The sequence below is a fragment of the Lithobates pipiens genome, unplaced genomic scaffold, assembly GCF_037356315.1.
Source record: "Lithobates pipiens isolate NorthernLeopardFrog02 unplaced genomic scaffold, aLitPip1_a1.2 Scaffold_19, whole genome shotgun sequence".
NCBI classification, from domain to species: Eukaryota; Metazoa; Chordata; class Amphibia; order Anura; family Ranidae; genus Lithobates; species Lithobates pipiens.
The window spans coordinates 574,054,031-574,073,715 of record NW_027507764.1 but is presented as its reverse complement, the minus strand read 5'-3'; the positions used below and the strand labels follow the sequence as shown (position 1 = coordinate 574,073,715).

Sequence of the window (19,685 nt, the reverse complement as noted above, 5' to 3'; positions counted from 1 at the left end):
CGCCGGAACACCGCCGGACCCAGTTCTTATAGAGAAATCCGCTCGTGTGTATGCTGGTCCGACGGATGAAAACCGACGCTAGGGCAGCTATTGGCTACTGGCTACGAACTTCCTTATTCTAGTCCAGTCGTACGTCATCACGTTCGAATCCGTCTGACTTTGGTGTGATTGTGTGTGGCCAAGTCCGTTCATTCAGAAAGTCCGTCGGAACTCCGCCGAAAGTCCGTCGGAAAGACCGTCGGACATAGCCCGTCGAAAAGTCAGCTCGTGTGTACGTGGCATAAAACGACTAAAACATTTTAGTTGACTAAAATGACTAAAACATAGTCGATGAATACTATTTTAGTCGACTAAAAGAATACTATTTTAGTCTACTAAAATACGACTAAAACAAAAACAACTGAGATGACGAAAATACGACTATAACTAAAAGCCATTTCAGTCAAAAGGCTAAAACGAGACTAAAATGCCATTTTATTTAAAAGACTAGGACTACAACTAAATTGCAATTACTGGAATGTACTGGAGATTTTAGTCGACTAAAATGTACTTGAGATTTTAGTCAAATAAAACAAAAACAATCGCAGAAGACTAAAATGGGGCTAAAACTAAAATGCCATTTTAGTCCTAAGACTAAAATTAACACTGCACTACGTACAACGTATAATGGGGTAAAAAAAAGAACGTTTAAGAATATACAATAGGTTATAGATTGGAAAATGAGCTGGCAAGAAAATGTCATTAAGAGTGTATGCAATACACTATCATAAGATGACCTAAACATCACCTACAAAAACAATATATCACTTTTTATGTGTTTAAAACTACTGCACTGCTATGTGATGCACCTGTACCTTGTAATATTCTTTATGCCCAATAAAAAAACGACATGCCAAAAAAAAAAAAAAAAGGGCAGGGTACAAAGTTCTATACCATGTTAGCATAACGCTGTGTATATTTTTGTTGCTTTTTATATTATAGGGTAAGAATGGAGTAGCTGGCCCAACAGGGAGCCAAGGACCCCCGGGCTTGATGGTAAAGATCAATAAACATGCTTGTTTTTTCATTTTGTTTTCTGTCTCTGTGTTTATTGGATATGTAACCTCTGGGGGAATCTAGAATGGAAAAGGACCTGGGGGTTCTAGTAGATGAAAGGCTCAGCCATGGCATGCAATGCCAAGCTGCTGCTAACAAAGCAAACAGAATATTAGCATTAAAAAGGGGATCAACTCCAGAGATAAAACAATAATTCTCCCTCTCTACAAGACTCTGGTCCGGCCGCACCTGGAGTATGCTGTCCGGTTCTGGGCACCAGTCCTCAGGAAGGATGTACTGGAAATGGAGCGAGTACAAAGAAGGGCAACAAAGCTAATAAAGGGTCTGGTGGATATTAGTTATGAGGAAAGGTTGGGAGCACTGAACTTATTCTCTCTGGAGAAGAGACGCTTGAGAGAGGATATGATTTCAATATACAAATACCGTACTGGTGACCCCACAATAGGGAGAAAACTTTTTTGCGGAAGGGAGTTTAACAAGACTCGTGGCCACTCATTAAAATTAGAAGAAAAGAGGTTTAACCTTAAACTATGTAGCGCGCACCACCTTTAGGTGGGTGCTGACAGGTTGGAGTTAGGTGAAATTGCCAGTGCCTTACACTGTTTGTTTAGGCCTGGTGGGTTAATTTGGTTTGGGAGGAGTGGTAGAATAGAGGAGGGTGTGACCACCTGTACTCTGCCCTGGGAAACCCTTCCTTGTTTTCCTCAAGAATGTTCTGGAAAGGAGGTGGTTCAGGGACTGGAGTGCAGGCAGTGTATATGGCCCTGGCCCAATCATTAATTTGTATGGGCAGGGGCAGGACTTATATATATTCTGAGGTCACATGCTTCCTGGGAGGATGGGAAGAAACTGAGTCCAGAGAAGCAGCCAAAAATGTAACTCCAAGGAGCAGGCTCAAAGGCCTTGGGTTTCAGAGGCCCCAGTGCTGGAGAGCAGGAACCTAACCCGATGGCCTGGGGTTTCAGAGGCCCCAGTGCTGGAGAGCAGGAACCTAACCCGAAGGCCTGGGGTTTCAGAGGCCCCAGTGCTGGAGAGCAGGAACCTAACCCGAAGGCCTGGGGTTTCAGAGGCCCCAGTGCTGGAGAGCAGGAACCTAACCCGAAGGCCTGGGGTTTCAGAGGCCCCAGTGCTGAAAAGCAGGAACCTAATCTGAAGGCCTGGGGTATCAGAGGCCCCAGTGCTGGAGAGCAGGAACCTAACCTGAAGGCCTGGGGTTTCAGAGGCCCCAGTGCTGGAGAGCAGGAACCTAACCTGAAGGCCTGGGGTATCAGAGGCCCAAGTGCTGGAGAGCAGGAACCTAACCTGAAGGCCTGGGGTTTCAGAGGCCCCAGTGCTGGAGAGCAGGAACCTAACCTGAAGGCCTGGGGTTACAGAGGCCCCAGTGTCGGATGGTCCATGCACATCATGTCACTCGAGAAATCCTGGGGGATTAAACCAGGCATCCCGGCTGGGATGGCCCTATTTACAAGAAACGGGAAGTAGCCACAAAGCGGACGGTGTAGACCGGGGTATCATCCGGACTTTCCTGAACTGACCTGGGGAAGATCGCAGGAGGCAAGATGGGTAGCATCCAATTACCAAGGTGCTTTTCAGAGGGGTACTGGTCAGTTCGTTAAGGGAAAGGGATCTAGCTACTCAGAGGAACTAGGAGGAGGAGGCAGCTCATACTTCCTATCATCACCATTACACTTGGACTGCAGCAAGAGGAATAAAGTTATCTGTTCAACTTTATTGACTGTGTCTCTTGTGAATCATGTGGGGTGGAAGAACGGATGCATTTTAGCAGTATTGTATGAACTACCCAGCAGCTCCCAAGGGAGTAGTGCACTACACTACGTAGAGGGTTCTTTACTGTAAGGCCGCGTACACAGGCGCGGACTGTTTGCCCAACCTTGTTCGTCAAACAGTTTCGGCAAACAGTCCGCTCAAAATTTGCATGAGCGGACTTGCCCACACACGAGCGGACTGTTTCAGCGAACTGTTTGCCAAACAGTTCGCTCAACTTTTGAAATGAACGGACTCGCCCACGTAAGGAGGAGGCAAATCCGCCCATTTCGAGCGCGTGTACAGGTAGGCGGGGCCCGCGAAGGAGACGTCGCGGGCTCCGCCGCCTGGAATGGGCTTAAAGGGGAACCCCAACGCCGAAAAAAATCGGCGTGGGGGTTCCCCCAAAGTCCACACCAGACCCTTGTCCGAGCACGCTACCCGGCCGGCCAGGAAAGGGGGGCGAGCGAGCGCGCCCCCCTCCTGAGCCGTACCAGGCCGCGTGCCCTCAACATGGGGGGTGCCTTGGGGAAGGGGGGGCCGCGCGGCCCCCCCCACCCCAAAGCACCTTGTCCCCATGTTGATGAGGACAAGGGCCTCTTCCCGACAACCCTGGCCGTTGGTTGTCGGGGTCTGCGGGCGGAGGGCTTATCGGAATCCGGGAGCCCCCTTTAAGAAGGGGGCCCCCGGATACCGGCCCCCCACCCTATGTGAATGAGTATGGGGTACAATGTACCCCTACCCATTCACCTGTGAAATAAAGTACAAAAAAAAACACAACACAGGGAAAAAATATTTTATTGCACAGCTCCGGGGGTCTTCCGTCTTCGGGGGTCTTCTCGCCGGACTCCTCCGCTATCTGTGTGTAGCTCTTTTACTAGCGGAGGAGCCCGGCTTTCTTCCTCCCCGCCGCCGGCCTCTTCTCCCGACTTCGGGGGTCTTGTCCCCCTCTTCGGTTCTTCTGCCGGGCCACCGCGCCTTCTTGTAGCTCTTTTACAGGCGGTGGCCCGGTCTTCTGTCGCCGCTGCCTTCCGTTCTTCTGTCGCCGCCTTCGGTTCTTCTGCCGGGCAACCGCGCCTTCTTGTAGCTCTTTTACAGGCGGTGGCCCGGTCTTCTGTCGCCGCTGTCGTCGCCGCCGCCGCCGCCTTCCGTTCTTGTTCTTCTTCTTGTTCTTCTTCTTCTTCTCCTGGAGATGTTGACTCGACGAGCTCTCCGGCCGGAATGCCATAGCCGCGCTGTGCGGTCAGTTATATAGTGACAATGGGGCGGTGTCACATGGTATATGTCACATGGGTTGGTCACATGGGTTGATGTCACATGGGGACTATGACATCGTAAGGGGGCGGGGTCACCATGTGACCAACCCATGTGACATATACCATGTGACACCGCCCCATTGTCACTATATAAGTGACCGCACAGCGCGGCTCTGGCATTCCGGCCGGAGAGCTCGTCGAGTCAACATCTCCAGGAGAAGAAGAAGAAGAACAAGAAGAAGAACAAGAACGGAAGGCGGCGGCGACGACAGCGGCGACAGAAGACCGGGCCACCGCCTGTAAAAGAGCTACAAGAAGGCGCGGTGGCCCGGCAGAAGAACCGAAGGCGGCGACAGAAGAACGGAAGGCAGCGGCGACAGAAGACCGGGCCACCGCCTGTAAAAGAGCTACAAGAAGGCGCGGTGGCCCGGCAGAAGAACCGAAGAGGGGGACAAGACCCCCGAAGTCGGGAGAAGAGGCCGGCGGCGGGGAGGAAGAAAGCCGGACTCCTCCGCTAGTAAAAGAGCTACACACAGATAGCGGAGGAGTCCGGCGAGAAGACCCCCGAAGACGGAAGACCCCCGGAGCTGTGCAATAAAATATTTTTTCCCTGTGTTGTGTTTTTTTTTGTACTTTATTTCACAGGTGAATGGGTAGGGGTACATTGTACCCCATACTCATTCACATAGGGTGGGGGGCCGGTATCCGGGGGCCCCCTTCTTAAAGGGGGCTCCCGGATTCCGATAAGCCCTCCGCCCGCAGACCCCGACAACCAACGGCCAGGGTTGTCGGGAAGAGGCCCTTGTCCTCATCAACATGGGGACAAGGTGCTTTGGGGTGGGGGGGGCCGCGCGGCCCCCCCTTCCCCAAGGCACCCCCCATGTTGAGGGCACGCGGCCTGGTACGGCTCAGGAGGGGGGCGCGCTCGCTCGCCCCCCTTTCCTGGCCGGCCGGGTAGCGTGCTCGGACAAGGGTCTGATGTGGACTTTGGGGGAACCCCCACGCCGATTTTTTTCGGCGTTGGGGTTCCCCTTTAAGCCCATTCCAGGCGGCGGAGCCCGCGACGTCTCCTTCGCGGGCCCCGCCTACCTGTACACGCGCTCGAAATGGGCGGACTTTCCGAGCGGGAACAGTTTGCTCATTTCGAAAGTAGCCTACACACGGGCGGACTGTTCGCTCAAACACAGTTTCAGCGGACAGTTTTTCGGAATTTCCGAAAGACTTTGTCCGTCCAACTGTCCGCTGAAACTGTCCGCTGAAAGCCCACACACGGGCGGACTGTCCGCCCAAACACTGTTTAGCGGACAAGGTTGGGCGAACAGTCCGCCCGTGTGTACGCGGCCTAAGAGCGGCAAGGATGTGGAATTCACTTCCACAGGTGGTGGTCTCAGCGAGGGGCATCGATAGTTTCAAGAAACTATTAGATAAGCACCTGAACGACCACAACATACAGGGATATACAATGTAATATTGACGTATAATCACACACATAGGATGGACTTGATGGACTTGCGCCTTTTTTCAACCTCACCTACTATGTAATAATTTAACTCATTCAATTTAGGGCCCCAAGGGAAGCAAAGGTGACACAGGTACTGCTGGAATTCCGGGATTTCAAGGACCTAAAGGACCACCGGTAAGTAAATGGCATCCGGTACAATATATTGACATTGGTTATATGATGCAATTAAGCCCTAACCTAAAGTATAACTGAGGGAAAAACTTTCTGGTTAGAGTGGAAAGGAATTATAACACCTGTTAAGTTTTTATTGCTGTTTTTGCCCCTTATTAGGGAGATTCATCCTCTCTATTTGTCCTGTTTATTATTATCATCAAAAGTGAAAGTAAAAAAAAAAAAAATCCCAAATTTTGGGTTACCCCCTAAAAAGTAATAGCGGGGAACTCTTCTAGGGACACTAGTTCTGCTGACCTGGGCGGGGTCCTAAGGGATTCCCTTACTTTGCAGGAATTTACTCTATTTCTTCCTGTTTTCGCTATGGGACAGGAAGTTGGGACACAGATGGCAAAAAAAAATAAAGATAAAAAAAAAAAACTGACAGTCGTTATAACCCTCACTTTCCCTTACTTTATCCAAATACAAAAAAAAAAAAAAGTTTTGCATAGTAGTACTATTTTAAAGTATATTGGGGGGGGGGGGGTGTATTTGTGGTATATGAGAACTTAGATTGAACACAAATATAAAAGCAGTTCGATTAAATTGAGAGTATAGCCTCCTATAAAAAGTTTTTAATACACAAATTAGTATGGTACCATCGTCCAAATTGATCTATGGAAAAAGAGAATAGTTCTCCTGAAGAAGCGGTTAGCCGCGAAACTAGTAGAGAACCCCATCAATTTCAAGAATTGTTTCAACAGCAGATACTTTCTAGGAGTACCCCGAGAATTTGCTTTTTGAAAATCATTTTTTTTGCTAATTGTTGTTTTAATATACCCTGTATGTCGTTTTTTTTATGTAATAAATATTTTTTTTTATATTATTCATTTGTTTCTTATTAGAACTGAGATAGTCCATCATATTCTTTTGATTTTGGGACTAGATTTATGGTCAGTCTCAGCAACTGCCCTATCCTATCTTCCCATTCTCATCCCTCTTTTACTAAAAGCAGTTCAATGTTTTATTTTTCCACATAAAAGAAAGCTCTTTAACATTTATAATAAAAAAAATAAAAAAAATGAAAAAGCCCTTTACAGTATTATTATGATTATTATTGCCTTTATTACAGTGTTATTATTATTATTTTTACTATTATTATGATTATGATTATTATTGCCTTTTTTTGCATTATTATTATGATTATTATTGCCTTTATTACATTATTATTATTAATAATAATAATAATAATAATAATAATAATAATAATAATATGATTATTATTAGCTATTGTTATGATTATAAATATTATTATATTATTTTATCATACTGTATACATCACACGTAATCTTGCATATGCTGATTTTCATTCAATGAGTTTCTTGGAACAAAGCTCACTTCTTCAAGGATGCATATTCAATTCAAATTGTAAAAATTATTATTATTATTTTTTTTTTACAGAAACAAATGTACACGTTATACATGTAATGCATGTCATATACAGATTTCACATAATAGATATTTGCAAAATGATTTTAGAGGCTGTATCTTTAGCCATTTCCATGCACACTCCACCTTTCTCTAGGGCAGGGATCCTCAAACTACGGCCCTCCAGCTGTTGTGAAACTACACATCCCATGAGGCATTGCAAAACTCTGACATTCACAGACATGACTAGGCATGATGGGAATTGTAGTTCCTGAACAACTGGAGGGCCATAGTTTGAAGGCCCATGCACTAAAGCAGGGATATGCAATTAGCGGACCTCCAGCTATTGCAGAACTACAAGTCCCATGAGGCATAGCAAGACTCTGACAGCCACAAGCATGACACCCGGAGGCAGAGGCATGATGGGACTTGTAGTTTTGCAACAGCTGGAGGTCCTCTAATTGCATATCCCTGCTCTAGGGAAACGCACATCTAAAGGCACCTGTAGGGTGGGATTTTTAATTTATGAGAGACAAGAATAGGGATCAATTATCCCCCAAAAAATAAAATAATGAGGGTAAATCATTTAGGATTGTATGTCCCAATAGCTGCATTTCGCGGTGGATAGGGTAGGGGGCAGTTCGATTTTTCAGATTAGCTTTTTTGCTGTTTTTGGGGGAGATTTCCTTTCACTTTCAGTCCTGGAGACACAACAGGAAGTAGGCGGAGTACGAGAAATGCCCTCTTATTTGTCACTGGAACAAATGCCCCATTGGAAGATTACCCCTCAATTCCTGTTCCAGTGACAAGGCAAAATTTTGGATTTCCCTTCACTTGACAACGGTCATCACGACATACTGTATAGAGAGTATAAATCCCCCAGATACCGATACACACCAGACAGAGGGTTCTAATTTTCCCTGATCCAGCCAAAATGTAAAAAACATGTCTTTAGATATACCTTAAATTAAACTTTAGATGATACTTTTTAGATATACTTTAACCAGTTGCCGACCGGCGCGCACGCCAATATACGTCGGCACAATGGCAGTCATTAAGAGCAGGGGATTGCAGGCGCGTGTGTGTGCCGGGCGTGTACAGCATGACCGTGCCCGCGGGACCGGTGGACTCGATGTCCACCGGTCTCCTGGCAATCATGTCACAGAGCCTCAGAACGGGGAGGTACCTATGTAAACAAGGCATTTCCCCGTTCTGCCTAGTGACAGGACAGATCATCACTCCCCGTCATCGGGAGCGGTGACCGCTGTCATATGACTAGTAGCCCCTCCCCCCCCACAGTTAGAATTACTCCCTAGGACACACTTAACCCCTTGATCGCCCCCTAGTGTTAACCCCATTCACTGCCAGTGTCATTTACACAGTAATCAGTGCATTTTTCATAGCACTGATCGCTGTATAAATGACAATGGTCCCAAAATGGTGTCAAAAGTGTCCGATGTGTCCGCCATAATGTCACAGTCCTGAAAAAAAATTGCAGATCGTCACCATTACTAATTTAAAAAATAATAATAATAATAAAACTGCCATAAAAATATCCCCTATTTTGTAGGCGCTATAACTTTTGCGCAAACCAATCAATAAACACTTTTTGCAATTTTTTTTACCAAAAATATGTAGAAGAATACGTATCGGCCTAAACTGAGGAAAAAACTTTTTCCTGACAGGCTCCATGGCAGCATACGTGTGGGGTTAGCCCCGCCTCCATAATTACCCAATAGGACCTCTACTCCCATAAATCTTTGCTCCAGGCTGCTATCCGTGTTCCTTTTTTGTCCTCCTCCATAGGACAGGTGTTTCCTATCTGAAGAGATCTTCACTACGATCAAGTTGGCCGACTATCAAGCTTTTGTTCCTCCGATAGGCCCTGTCTGTTAAGCATGGGTATGGAGTGTATGGCAGAGTAGCGCTGAAGACTTTGTTTATCCGAAGATAAGTGCGCACGGCTTTTTACCTGCTATGTAAGGTGGCCATTATCTGCCCGGTGGATCGGTGGTGTGTGCTTGAACCTGTTCGGCCAGACGATCGTTGGTGGAGTGGTGAGCTGTAAAAATTCCGTTTTTCATGGCAGCAGTGTTTATGTGTTTTCTTTTCTACCTGTGTCTTTTCATATGCCAGCTGGTTCTTGTGTATAGGCGCTGACGCTTCCGCGTTCCAGCAGCCTTTCTCCCCCTGTTTCCGGGTCCAGCACTGCGTTCTGCGCATGCGCGGACCCAAATCCAAAGCGAGGCTTGGTTCCCGCGCATGCGCGCGGGCATCTCGCGTCTGACGCCGCTGATGACGTCATGGGCGCCATATTTAAAACACAGTGAGAGATGTCAGAATTTGGGAATGATTGCAGGAGATTCAGCGACTTCCCGGGGCTATTCTCTGGTTGGTGTAAGGTAGGTTTATGATCTGCTCTGATGTATTGTTGCTCCTGTGTTTTGTATGGCTGCTTATGAGGGTCTATTGTTGTTACAGTCAGCGTTTTTAGTCATGGATGCCTCACTGCCTACTAGTGACCTGCCCGCTTGTAACAGGTATGTGCATGGCTGGATTGCTGTGTATTTGTGGAGTATTCCTTAGCATTTGATACCAGCCTGGTCTGTATCTCTCTCTTTTCTTGTGTATTTCCTTATAGCCCTTCTAGGTCTGAACCGCATTACAGTGCGCATAGTCGCAGTGGATCGTCAAAATCGCACCACCGTAAATCATCGTCAAAGTCTGGTTACCGTAGGTCTTCCAGATCTGAACAACGCAGTGGTCACTCGCATTCAAGCAGAGGACCAGATAATTCATGTTGGGGCTGTAAGATGCCCATCCCATCAGACAAATCGCTCTGTGATCATTGCTTCTCTAAAGTCGCAGATGAAAGAGATGGTGTGGATAAACGCTTGGAATCTATGGTGAGAAGAGTGGTAAAGGAATCCCTGCAGCAGAGGGAAGCTCATCACGCTATGGAATCCCCCTCAGACCCATTATGTCCTTCAGGAGGTGAAGGGCTCTTACAAGAGACTGGGGAATCTTCTCAACCAAGCCACCACTCTGTTCTCTTGTCTGACAGCGAATCGGATCCAGAGGATCCAGGAGTAGGATTTGATTATGCTTTAGTACCTGCTCTTGTCAAGGCAGTGAAAGAAGCTTTAAAATGGGAAGAACCCACTACTTCTCCCCAAACAAAGAAAGTTTTTCAAACAACTCAAAAAGGAATGGCAACATTTTCCTTTCCTATCTGAATTGGGAGAAATCATTACTGAAGAGTGGAGCAAGATTGATAGGAAGTGCTCCATGCAATCAAAGGTGTCTAAATTGTACCCCTTTAAGGAGGATGATGTGAAGCACCTTGAATCAGCTCCTCTGGTAGACGCAGCACTTATGCGTTTAGTCAAATACGTGACTCTCCCTTTGGAAGACACAGTATCTTTCAAAGATCCGTTAGAGAGAAGAATTGACTCAGATCTGAAAAGAATTTATCTAACTTCAGGGATGGCTTGTAAACCAACTTTGGCTTTAGCCGCAGTCTCAAAGGCTATTGAAACATGGGCCGACAATGTTGAAGAGTTCTTGAGAGGTATCTCAGTGAATACGGCTAAAGACTCTCCCATTCAGGAGATCAGAATGGCATCAGCCTTTTTGGGGGAGGCATCTATTGACATTACCCGCCTTCTGTCTCGGGCTATGTTGGCAGCAGTCTCGGCACGCCGTGCTTTGTGGCTCCGTCCCTGGTTGGCGGATCCAACATCTAAGCAGGCATGGTGTCGTATACCATTTGAGGGAACCTCCTTGTTTGGTAATAAACTAGATAGCGCCATATCCCGGGCCACAGGTGGGAGGTCTGGGTTCCTCCCTCAAGACAGACGCCTTCAAAACCAAAAACGTATTTTTTCCAAGAAGGCAGACCTCGGATCGTGCTAGAGAAGCGCGCAGTTATAGACCCGGCAGGGAGTTCTCTAGATCTTGGAGGTCCAGACAATCCTCCCTTAAGAAAACCTCAAAGGGGGCTTCCGCAGGTAATCAAGATTCTACCAAATCTTTTGAATTTGGGCGGCCTCAATTCAAGATTATTGGACCGTCAAGACGGTTTCCTCGGGTCACAAGTGGACTTTCATCAACACTCCGAGATTAAGGTTCATTCCCACAACAATTCCAGGCTCAGAGGAAAAAGAAACAGGTCCTATTGACCTACGTAAGTTGTTTGCTGGATCAAGGCGCAGCCGTGCCCGTGCCAGAAGACGAACGTGGCGAAGGCATGTATTCTCCTCTGTTTATGGTTCAGAAAAGAAATGGCGCATGGAGGCCGGTGATAGATTTGACCTTCCTCAATTTCCTCATTCGCAAGGAAAAGTTCAAATGGAGTCTCTTCTTACAATCCAACAGTCAGTGCAGCTAGGGGATTGGTTAATCTCAATCGACTTGAAGGACGCATACTTTCACGTGCCAGTAGCAAGGGATTTCCAGCAATTTCTCCGTTTCGCAGTTGGCGATCAACACCTCCAGTTTACCTGTCTCCCATTCGGGTTGACAACATCTCCTCGGGTCTTCTCCAAGGTACTCCTAGCGATAGTAGCTCTTTTACGAGTCAAAGGAGTTCGTCTCCATCATTATCTGGACGATTTGCTCTTATTATCTCAGGACAGAGATCAAATTCTGGTTCACAAGAGTTTAGTCATCTCCACTCTACAGACGTTTGGTTGGCTCCTGAACCTAGAGAAGAGCCATCTGGTTCCAACTCAAGTGATCGTGTTTCTAGGGGCTCAGTTCGACACATTAAAAGGCACTATCTCTCTGCCAGAGGAAAAAATCTATGTTATCCGGGACAGGATTCACAAGGCTTGGGAATCATCTCATCTTTCGGCTCTTCAATGCTTGAAAGTGATCGGCCCAATGACGGCCACCATCCCTATGGTGAAGTGGGCCCAGTGGCACACTCGTCCCTTCCAGAAAGGGTTTCTGCAACAGTGGGACTCGTCCAATCAATCACAGCGCATACTCCTTACACCAGCGATGAGGATGTCTCTCCTCTAGTGGCTTCAAGGGAAGAATCTACGCAACCATCATTCGATAGTCCCCATTTCCTGGGTGATAATAACCTCAGATGCCAGCAACAAAGGTTGGGGCGCTCATTGCCTTACGGAAGTAGCTCAAGGAAGGTGGTCGTTCCCGGCGCTGTGTGTAGTCTCCAACATCCTGGAGTTGAGAGCAGCCTTTCAAGCACTAATAGCATTTCGCCATCTGGTGGCAGGGTCTTCAGTAATGCTGAGACTGGACAACACAACTGCGGTGGCCTATATAAAGAAACAAGGAGGGACTCGCAGTTGGTCTCTACTACGAGAAGTAGAACCGATAATGAACTGGGCTCAGAAGAATGTGGTCAACATTTCTGCTGTATACATCCCGGGGGTCCAGAATGTTCAAGCAGATTTTCTGTCAAGGGTCAAAATAGACAACAACGAGTGGTCCCTTCACAGGGATGTCTTCGAGTGGCTTCTGACTCTGGGAGTATCTCCAGAGGTCGATCTGTTCGCTTCGCCGTACAATCGCAAGATGCACAGATACTACTCGAGGTTCAGGGATCCTCAGGCGTTCGGGATAGATGCTCTCACGGATTGTTGGAAGTTCCAGAGAGCCTACGCCTTCCCTCCAGTTCCTGTAATCCTACAGTTCCTTCGGAGGCTCAGAGGGGAGAAGGTGGAAATCATTGCGATAATACCATTCTGGCCCAACAGGCCTTGGTTTCCTCTGCTGTTGCTCCTCAGCTATCAGGACCCAGTTCCCCTGCCTCTCAGGCCAGATCTACTGTCTCAAGGCACACTGTTACACCCATGCCCATCCTGTCTACACCTCAGGGCATGGTTCTTGAGAGGGGAAGGCTAGAAGCTCTAGGTTGCCCAGAAGAAGTGATTCCAACCCTTCTTAGTGCTAGACGGAAGAGTACCAATAAAGTGTACGAACGTATATGGGCCAGGTTTATGGGCCACATGTCTTCTAGATCAAATTCATATAATTCTCCGGCAGTTCAAGATATCTTGTCTTTCCTTCAGTCAGGGTTAGACTTGTCTCTGGCAATAGTTCTCTTAGAGTACAAGTTTCAGCCATTTCAGCCTTTACAGGAGTTTCGTGGGCGAATCATACATTAATACAACAATTCTTTAAAGGAGCCATCAGGCTTAGGCCTCAAAAGAGGCCCAGGTTTCCCAAATGGGACCTTCCGTTAGTATTGGACTTTCTTTCTGATCTTGGGAAAGGTTTGGATGCTCCCCTGTCTTTAGGAGATCTCACTATCAAGACGGTTTTTCTGGTAGCAATAACTTCAGCCAAAAGAGTGTCGGAAATTAGGAATCTTGGGTCAGTTGAACCATTTCTATCTTTCTTTCCGGACAGAGTGGTCCTGATTCCTATGCTTGGATCAAATCCAAAAGTCACATCAGTATTTCACGAAAATCAGGAGATCGTGCTACCTACGTTTAGAATGTCAGACAACCAAGAGATTCATCCCCTGGATGTTGGTCGCACCTTGAAACAATATCTGGACGCTACAGCCTCGTTCAGACGAACAGACTTTCTTTTTGTCCTTCTTCATGGCAAAAATAAAGGGATGCGAGCATCAGTAAGATCGATCTCATCTTGGGTGGTCCAAACGATTCAAAGGGCATACAAGGCAAAGGGCATGGTTCCTCCTGAGGCAGTGACAGCTCATTCAACTCGGGGCATCTCGATCCCTTGGGCAGCAGTTCAACATGTCGCACCAGAAGTTATCTGCAGAGCAGCTTCCTGGTCTTCAATTAATACCTTTGTTTCCCATTATTGTGTAGAGCCAGCTGCGCTTTCTTCTGTTAATTTTGGTTTACAAGTATTGTCAGTGGACAATGAAAAATAAAATTCTAGTTTCTTTGCTCAACATTTTTAGCCCACCCGGGTGTGTTTGGCGAGTTATTTCCCACACGTATGCTGCCATGGAGCCTGTCAGGAAAAAGGAAAATTTATATCAAATACTTACCGTAATTTTCCTTTCCTGATGGGCTCCATGGCAGCAGGAGTTCCCTCCCAAATGTTGGAGTAGGCTAGTTACGGAACACGGATAGCAGCCTGGAGCAAAGATTTATGGGAGTAGAGGTCCTATTGGGTAATTATGGAGGCGGGGCTAACCCCACACGTATGCTGCCATGGAGCCCATCAGGAAAGGAAAATTACGGTAAGTATTTGATATAAATTTTCCTTTTTTTATATATATTTTTGGGGGATATTTTTTATAGCAAAAAGTAAATATGAATATGTGAATAAAATGTGTTTTTTATTCAAAATTGTCACTCTTTATTTGTTTATAGAGCAAAAAACAAAACAAAAAAAAAAAAAAAAAAAAAACACACAGAGGTGATCAAATACCACCAAAAGAAAGCTCTATTTGTGGGGAAAAAAAGACGTCAATTTTGTTTGGGTGCCACGTCGCACGACCGCACAATTGCCAGTTAAAGCGACGCAGTGCCGAATCGCAAAAAGTGCTCTGGTCAGGAAAGGGGGTACATTCTTCCGGGGCTGAAGTGGTTAAAAGCCATACCCCAACCAAAAAAATGTTTTCTTAGTTTTTGGATAGAGTAGGGATCAGTTAGGATTTTAATGCTGTCCGTGTCTATCTGTGTGATGCCCATCACTTGGACAGGAAGCGAGAGGACATTTTGTAAATAAGGACACAGCAACAAAAAAATCCTGACAGATGTTCTAACCCCTTGGTTACTCTACAGCAGGGGTCCCCCAATTCTTCAGTACAAAGACCACATTGAATACCTTACAAATATTCATTCAAAAAATAAAAATAATCGGTTTTATAAATACCAATGAATTATAAATTAAAATATAACTAAAGGCTAAACTTTGTTTTTAAGTTGTGGATGGAGTGGAGAGGGATTAGATCAGCTGTCAGTTTTTATTGCTGTCTGTGCCACCTTCAGGGAGACCCCCCCCCCCCCTCTCTATTTGTCCGGTTTACTATTATCATTGAAATTGAAAGCAAAAGAAAATCCCAAATTTTGGGTTGTCCCCAGAAAAATAATAGAGGGAAAGAGATTCCAACTCCAAATACGGAAAGGTTTCTTCACAGTAAGAGCTGTGAAAATGTGGAATAGACCCCCTCCGGAGGTGGTTCTGGCCAGCTCAGTAGATTGCTTTAAAAAAAAGGCCTGGATACTTCCCTAAATGTACATAATATAACTGGATACTATCATTTGTAGGTAAAGTTGATCTGGGGAAAATCCAATTGCCTCTCTGGGATCAGGAAGGAAATTTTTCCCCCTCTGTAGCAAATTGGATCATGCTCTGCTGTTTTTTTTTGCCTTCCTCTGGATCAACTGTGGGTATAGGATTGTGTATATGAGATTGTAAGATATTATTTTTTATTTATTTATTTTTATGGTTGAACTAGATGGATTTGTGTCTTTTTTCAACCTGATTAACTATGACTACGATCTTCCAATGGGGACACTAGTTCTGGTGACCTGGGGATCCCCAAGGAATTCCCTTAATTTGCAGGGATTTCCTCTCACTTCCTGTTTAGCCTATGGGACAGGAAGTGAAGGGAAACCCCTGAAACTAATTCTCCATGCTTGTTTGTCTGACAGGGGTTATAACCCTCCTTTGCTCTATCCAGAATGAAAAAAAAAAGTTTTTCCTATGGTTCTACTTTAATGAATAGGTTTACTTGAGTCTTTTCGGAAATTGGCATGATAGGATTAAGAAAGGGAAAGAACTTCAGTAAAGCAAAGCAAATCCCCCACCCCTTACATTAAGGTCATCTTATATCAGAGTCCACCTTACATTAGAGTCCACCTTAGAAGCCCCCCCCCCGACGTCAAGGTCCCCATCAGAGCCCCCTTACTTTAGGGTCTTCACCCCCTCCTCACATTGGGTTTTCCATCAGAGCCCCACCTTCGGTGTCTACCCTTACATCAGGGTCTTCACCCCCTCCCCACATCAGGTTTTCCATCAGAGCCCCACCTTCGGTGTCTACCCTTACATCAGGGTCTTCACCCCCTCCCCACATCAGGTTTTCCATCAGAGCCCCACCTTCAGTGTCTACCCTTACATCAGGGTCTTTGTTAGAGCCCACATTACATAAGGGACTCCGTCAGAACTTCCTTAAATCAGGGTCACCATCAGAGTCCCCCTCCTGCTAGAGCAAGCACAACTTTGCTTGCTATGATGCCAAAGGTCTTGGCAACAAATGTACTTGGAGAAGGACAGCACAGCAGGTGAAACCTGACCATAGCTGCAGGCCATAGTTTGGAGCCCCCCCCCCCCACACTTTAAGGTCCCCATTAGAGCCCCCTTACATCAGGGTCTTCATCAGGCTCCCCCCACATCAGATTTTCCTATCAGAGCCCACCTTAGAATCCCTCCCCTTACATCAGGGTCATTGTTAGAACCCACCATACATCAGGGTCTCCATCAGAGTCCCACCTTCCAAGTAATCCCCTTACACCAGGGTCTCGTCAGAACTCCCTTAAATCAGGGTCGCCATCAGAGCCCCCCTCCTGCTAGAGCAAGCACAACTTTGCTTGCTATGATGCCAAAGGTCTTGGCAACAAATGTACTTGGAGGAGGACAGCACAGCAGGGGGACCTGACCCTAGCTACGGGCCATAGTTTGGAGGCCCCCTGCTTTAAGGACCCCATCAGAGCCCCCTTACATCAGGGTCTTCATTAAGCCCCCCCTTCCCACATCAGGTTTTCCATCAGAGCCCACCATAGAAGTCTACCCTTACATCAGGGTCTTTGTTAGAGCCCACCTTACATCAGGGTCTCCATCAGAACACCCTTAAATCAGGGTCGCCATCACAGTCCCCCTCCTGCGCAAGCACAACTTTGCTTGCTATGATGCCAAAGGTCTTGGCAACAAATGTACTTGGAGAAGGACAGCACAGCAGGTGAAACCTGACCATAGCTGCAGGCCATAGTTTGGAGCCCCCCCCCCACACTTTAAGGTCCCCATTAGAGCCCCCTTACATCAGGGTCTTCATCAGGCTCCCCCCACATCAGATTTTCATATCAGAGCCCACCTTAGAATCCCTCCCCTTACATCAGGGTCATTGTTAGAACCCACCATACATCAGGGTCTCCATCAGAGTCCCACCTTCCAAGTAATCCCCTTACACCAGGGTCTCGTCAGAACTCCCTTAAATCAGGGTCGCCATCAGAGCCCCCCTCCTGCTAGAGCAAGCACAACTTTGCTTGCTATGATGCCAAAGGTCTTGGCAACAAATGTACTTGGAGGAGGACAGCACAGCAGGGGGACCTGACCCTAGCTACGGGCCATAGTTTGGAGGCCCCCTGCTTTAAGGACCCCATCAGAGCCCCCTTACATCAGGGTCTTCATTAAGCCCCCCCTTCCCACATCAGGTTTTCCATCAGAGCCCACCATAGAAGTCTACCCTTACATCAGGGTCTTTGTTAGAGCCCACCTTACATCAGGGTCTCCATCAGAACACCCTTAAATCAGGGTCGCCATCACAGTCCCCCTCCTGCGCAAGCACAACTTTGCTTGCTATGATGCCAAAGGTCTTGGCAACAAATGTACTTGGAGAAGGACAGCACAGCAGGTGAAACCTGACCATAGCTGCAGGCCATAGTTTGGAGCCCCCCCCCCCACACTTTAAGGTCCCCATTAGAGCCCCCTTACATCAGGGTCTTCATCAGGCTCCCCCCACATCAGATTTTCATATCAGAGCCCACCTTAGAATCCCTCCCCTTACATCAGGGTCATTGTTAGAACCCACCATACATCAGGGTCTCCATCAGAGTCCCACCTTCCAAGTAATCCCCTTACACCAGGGTCTCGTCAGAACTCCCTTAAATCAGGGTCGCCATCAGAGCCCCCCTCCTGCTAGAGCAAGCACAACTTTGCTTGCTATGATGCCAAAGGTCTTGGCAACAAATGTACTTGGAGGAGGACAGCACAGCAGGGGGACCTGACCCTAGCTACGGGCCATAGTTTGGAGGCCCCCTGCTTTAAGGACCCCATCAGAGCCCCCTTACATCAGGGTCTTCATTAAGCCCCCCCTTCCCACATCAGGTTTTCCATCAGAGCCCACCATAGAAGTCTACCCTTACATCAGGGTCTTTGTTAGAGCCCACCTTACATCAGGGTCTCCATCAGAACACCCTTAAATCAGGGTCGCCATCACAGTCCCCCTCCTGCGCAAGCACAACTTTGCTTGCTATGATGCCAAAGGTCTTGGCAACAAATGTACTTGGAGAAGGACAGCACAGCAGGGGGAACCTGACCCTAGCTGCGGGCCATAGTTTGGAGGCCCCTGCTCTACAGAATAGACATACTTTGCTCTACGAATGGCCAAGGGAAGCAAATGGGCAGATCAACAACATTAGCGCTTCTGGGTATGAGAACCGCAGCTCTCATATCTGCCGGAGCATGAAGAAAAGTATCATTTTTAGGTTTCCACCTGGCATACACCTGAGCAGAGGTAACTTAGGCCGCGTACACACGATCGAATTGTCCTGCAAACTTAGTCCGGCAAACAATCTGGCAGATAGTATGGCGGTCTTTCTACCGAACGGACTTGGCCACACACGGACACACAGAAAGTCCGGCGTTTGCTAGCGCGATGACGTACAGCGCGTACGACGGGACTAGAAAAAGGAAGTTCAATAGCCAGTAGCCAATAGCTTCCTTCTTGTACTTGCTTCTGAGCATGCGTCTTTCTTAGTCCGCCAGACTAGCATACTCACGAACGTATTGTCCGCTGAAACCCAAAGATTGGACTGCAAAAATACTTTCTAAGTCCGCCGGACTTTACGCTGAGAAAGTCCGCTGAAGCCCACACACGATCGGATTGTCCGGTGGAATGCGTTTCGGCGGACTAAGTACGCCGGACAATTCGATCGTGTGTACGCGGCATTATATAACACACCAGAAATAACAAAAAGCTCTGTGCCTGGACTTCTATGTACAGTACAATAAAGCTGTATAAAATGACTAAAGCCTAATATGAATAAACAGGTATTTTTTCACAGTTACATACATGGTTAGCCAGGCTGAAAAAAAGACACAAGTCCATGTTGTTCAACCAATAGAAAAAAAGTAACGTCACAATAGCAATATAACTATTCCATGGTATTATATCCATCAGCGATTTTTTTTCTCAGAGAATAGGTGCAGGAACTCCCCTCTTCCGAATCACATCTTGTCTCTGCCCCCTACCCACCCCTGAGCACTGTCCCTTGGTTACACCCCCTATCCACCTCCCAATACCATTCCTTTTAGAGAATACAGGACCAAGTATCATCATTCTGTGTTGATGATCAATTTGTATGGAATTTGTTAATAGCAACAAGAAAAGCAGTAAAGTAGATCCCCTGCAGCCAGCAAAAATATACCTTTCCCAGCAACAGTAGATTCCACCAGCAACAATGGACCCCAACAACAATAGATTCCGGCAGCAACAACGGATTTCCCAGCAGCCAGCTTAGCATCAATAGACTCTCCAGCGGCAAGCAACACAAGCCCAACCAGCAAAAATAGACTGGCACACACAAATAGACGCCCCCCCCCTTCCCCCCAGC

At 47.0% G+C, this 19,685-nt stretch overlaps 1 protein-coding gene across 1 annotated transcript in view; it reads left to right on the top strand.

Annotated features, from left to right (window-relative positions):
* Positions 1-19,685, top strand: part of LOC143997657 (uncharacterized) — a 230,127-nt gene that overhangs the window by 184,511 nt on the left and 25,931 nt on the right. Inside the window, exons 28-29 of the mRNA XM_077493378.1 lie at positions 982-1,035; positions 5,641-5,712. Of these exons, the coding sequence (XP_077349504.1) occupies positions 982-1,035; positions 5,641-5,712 (126 nt within the window). The remainder of the gene's footprint in view (positions 1-981; positions 1,036-5,640; positions 5,713-19,685) is intronic.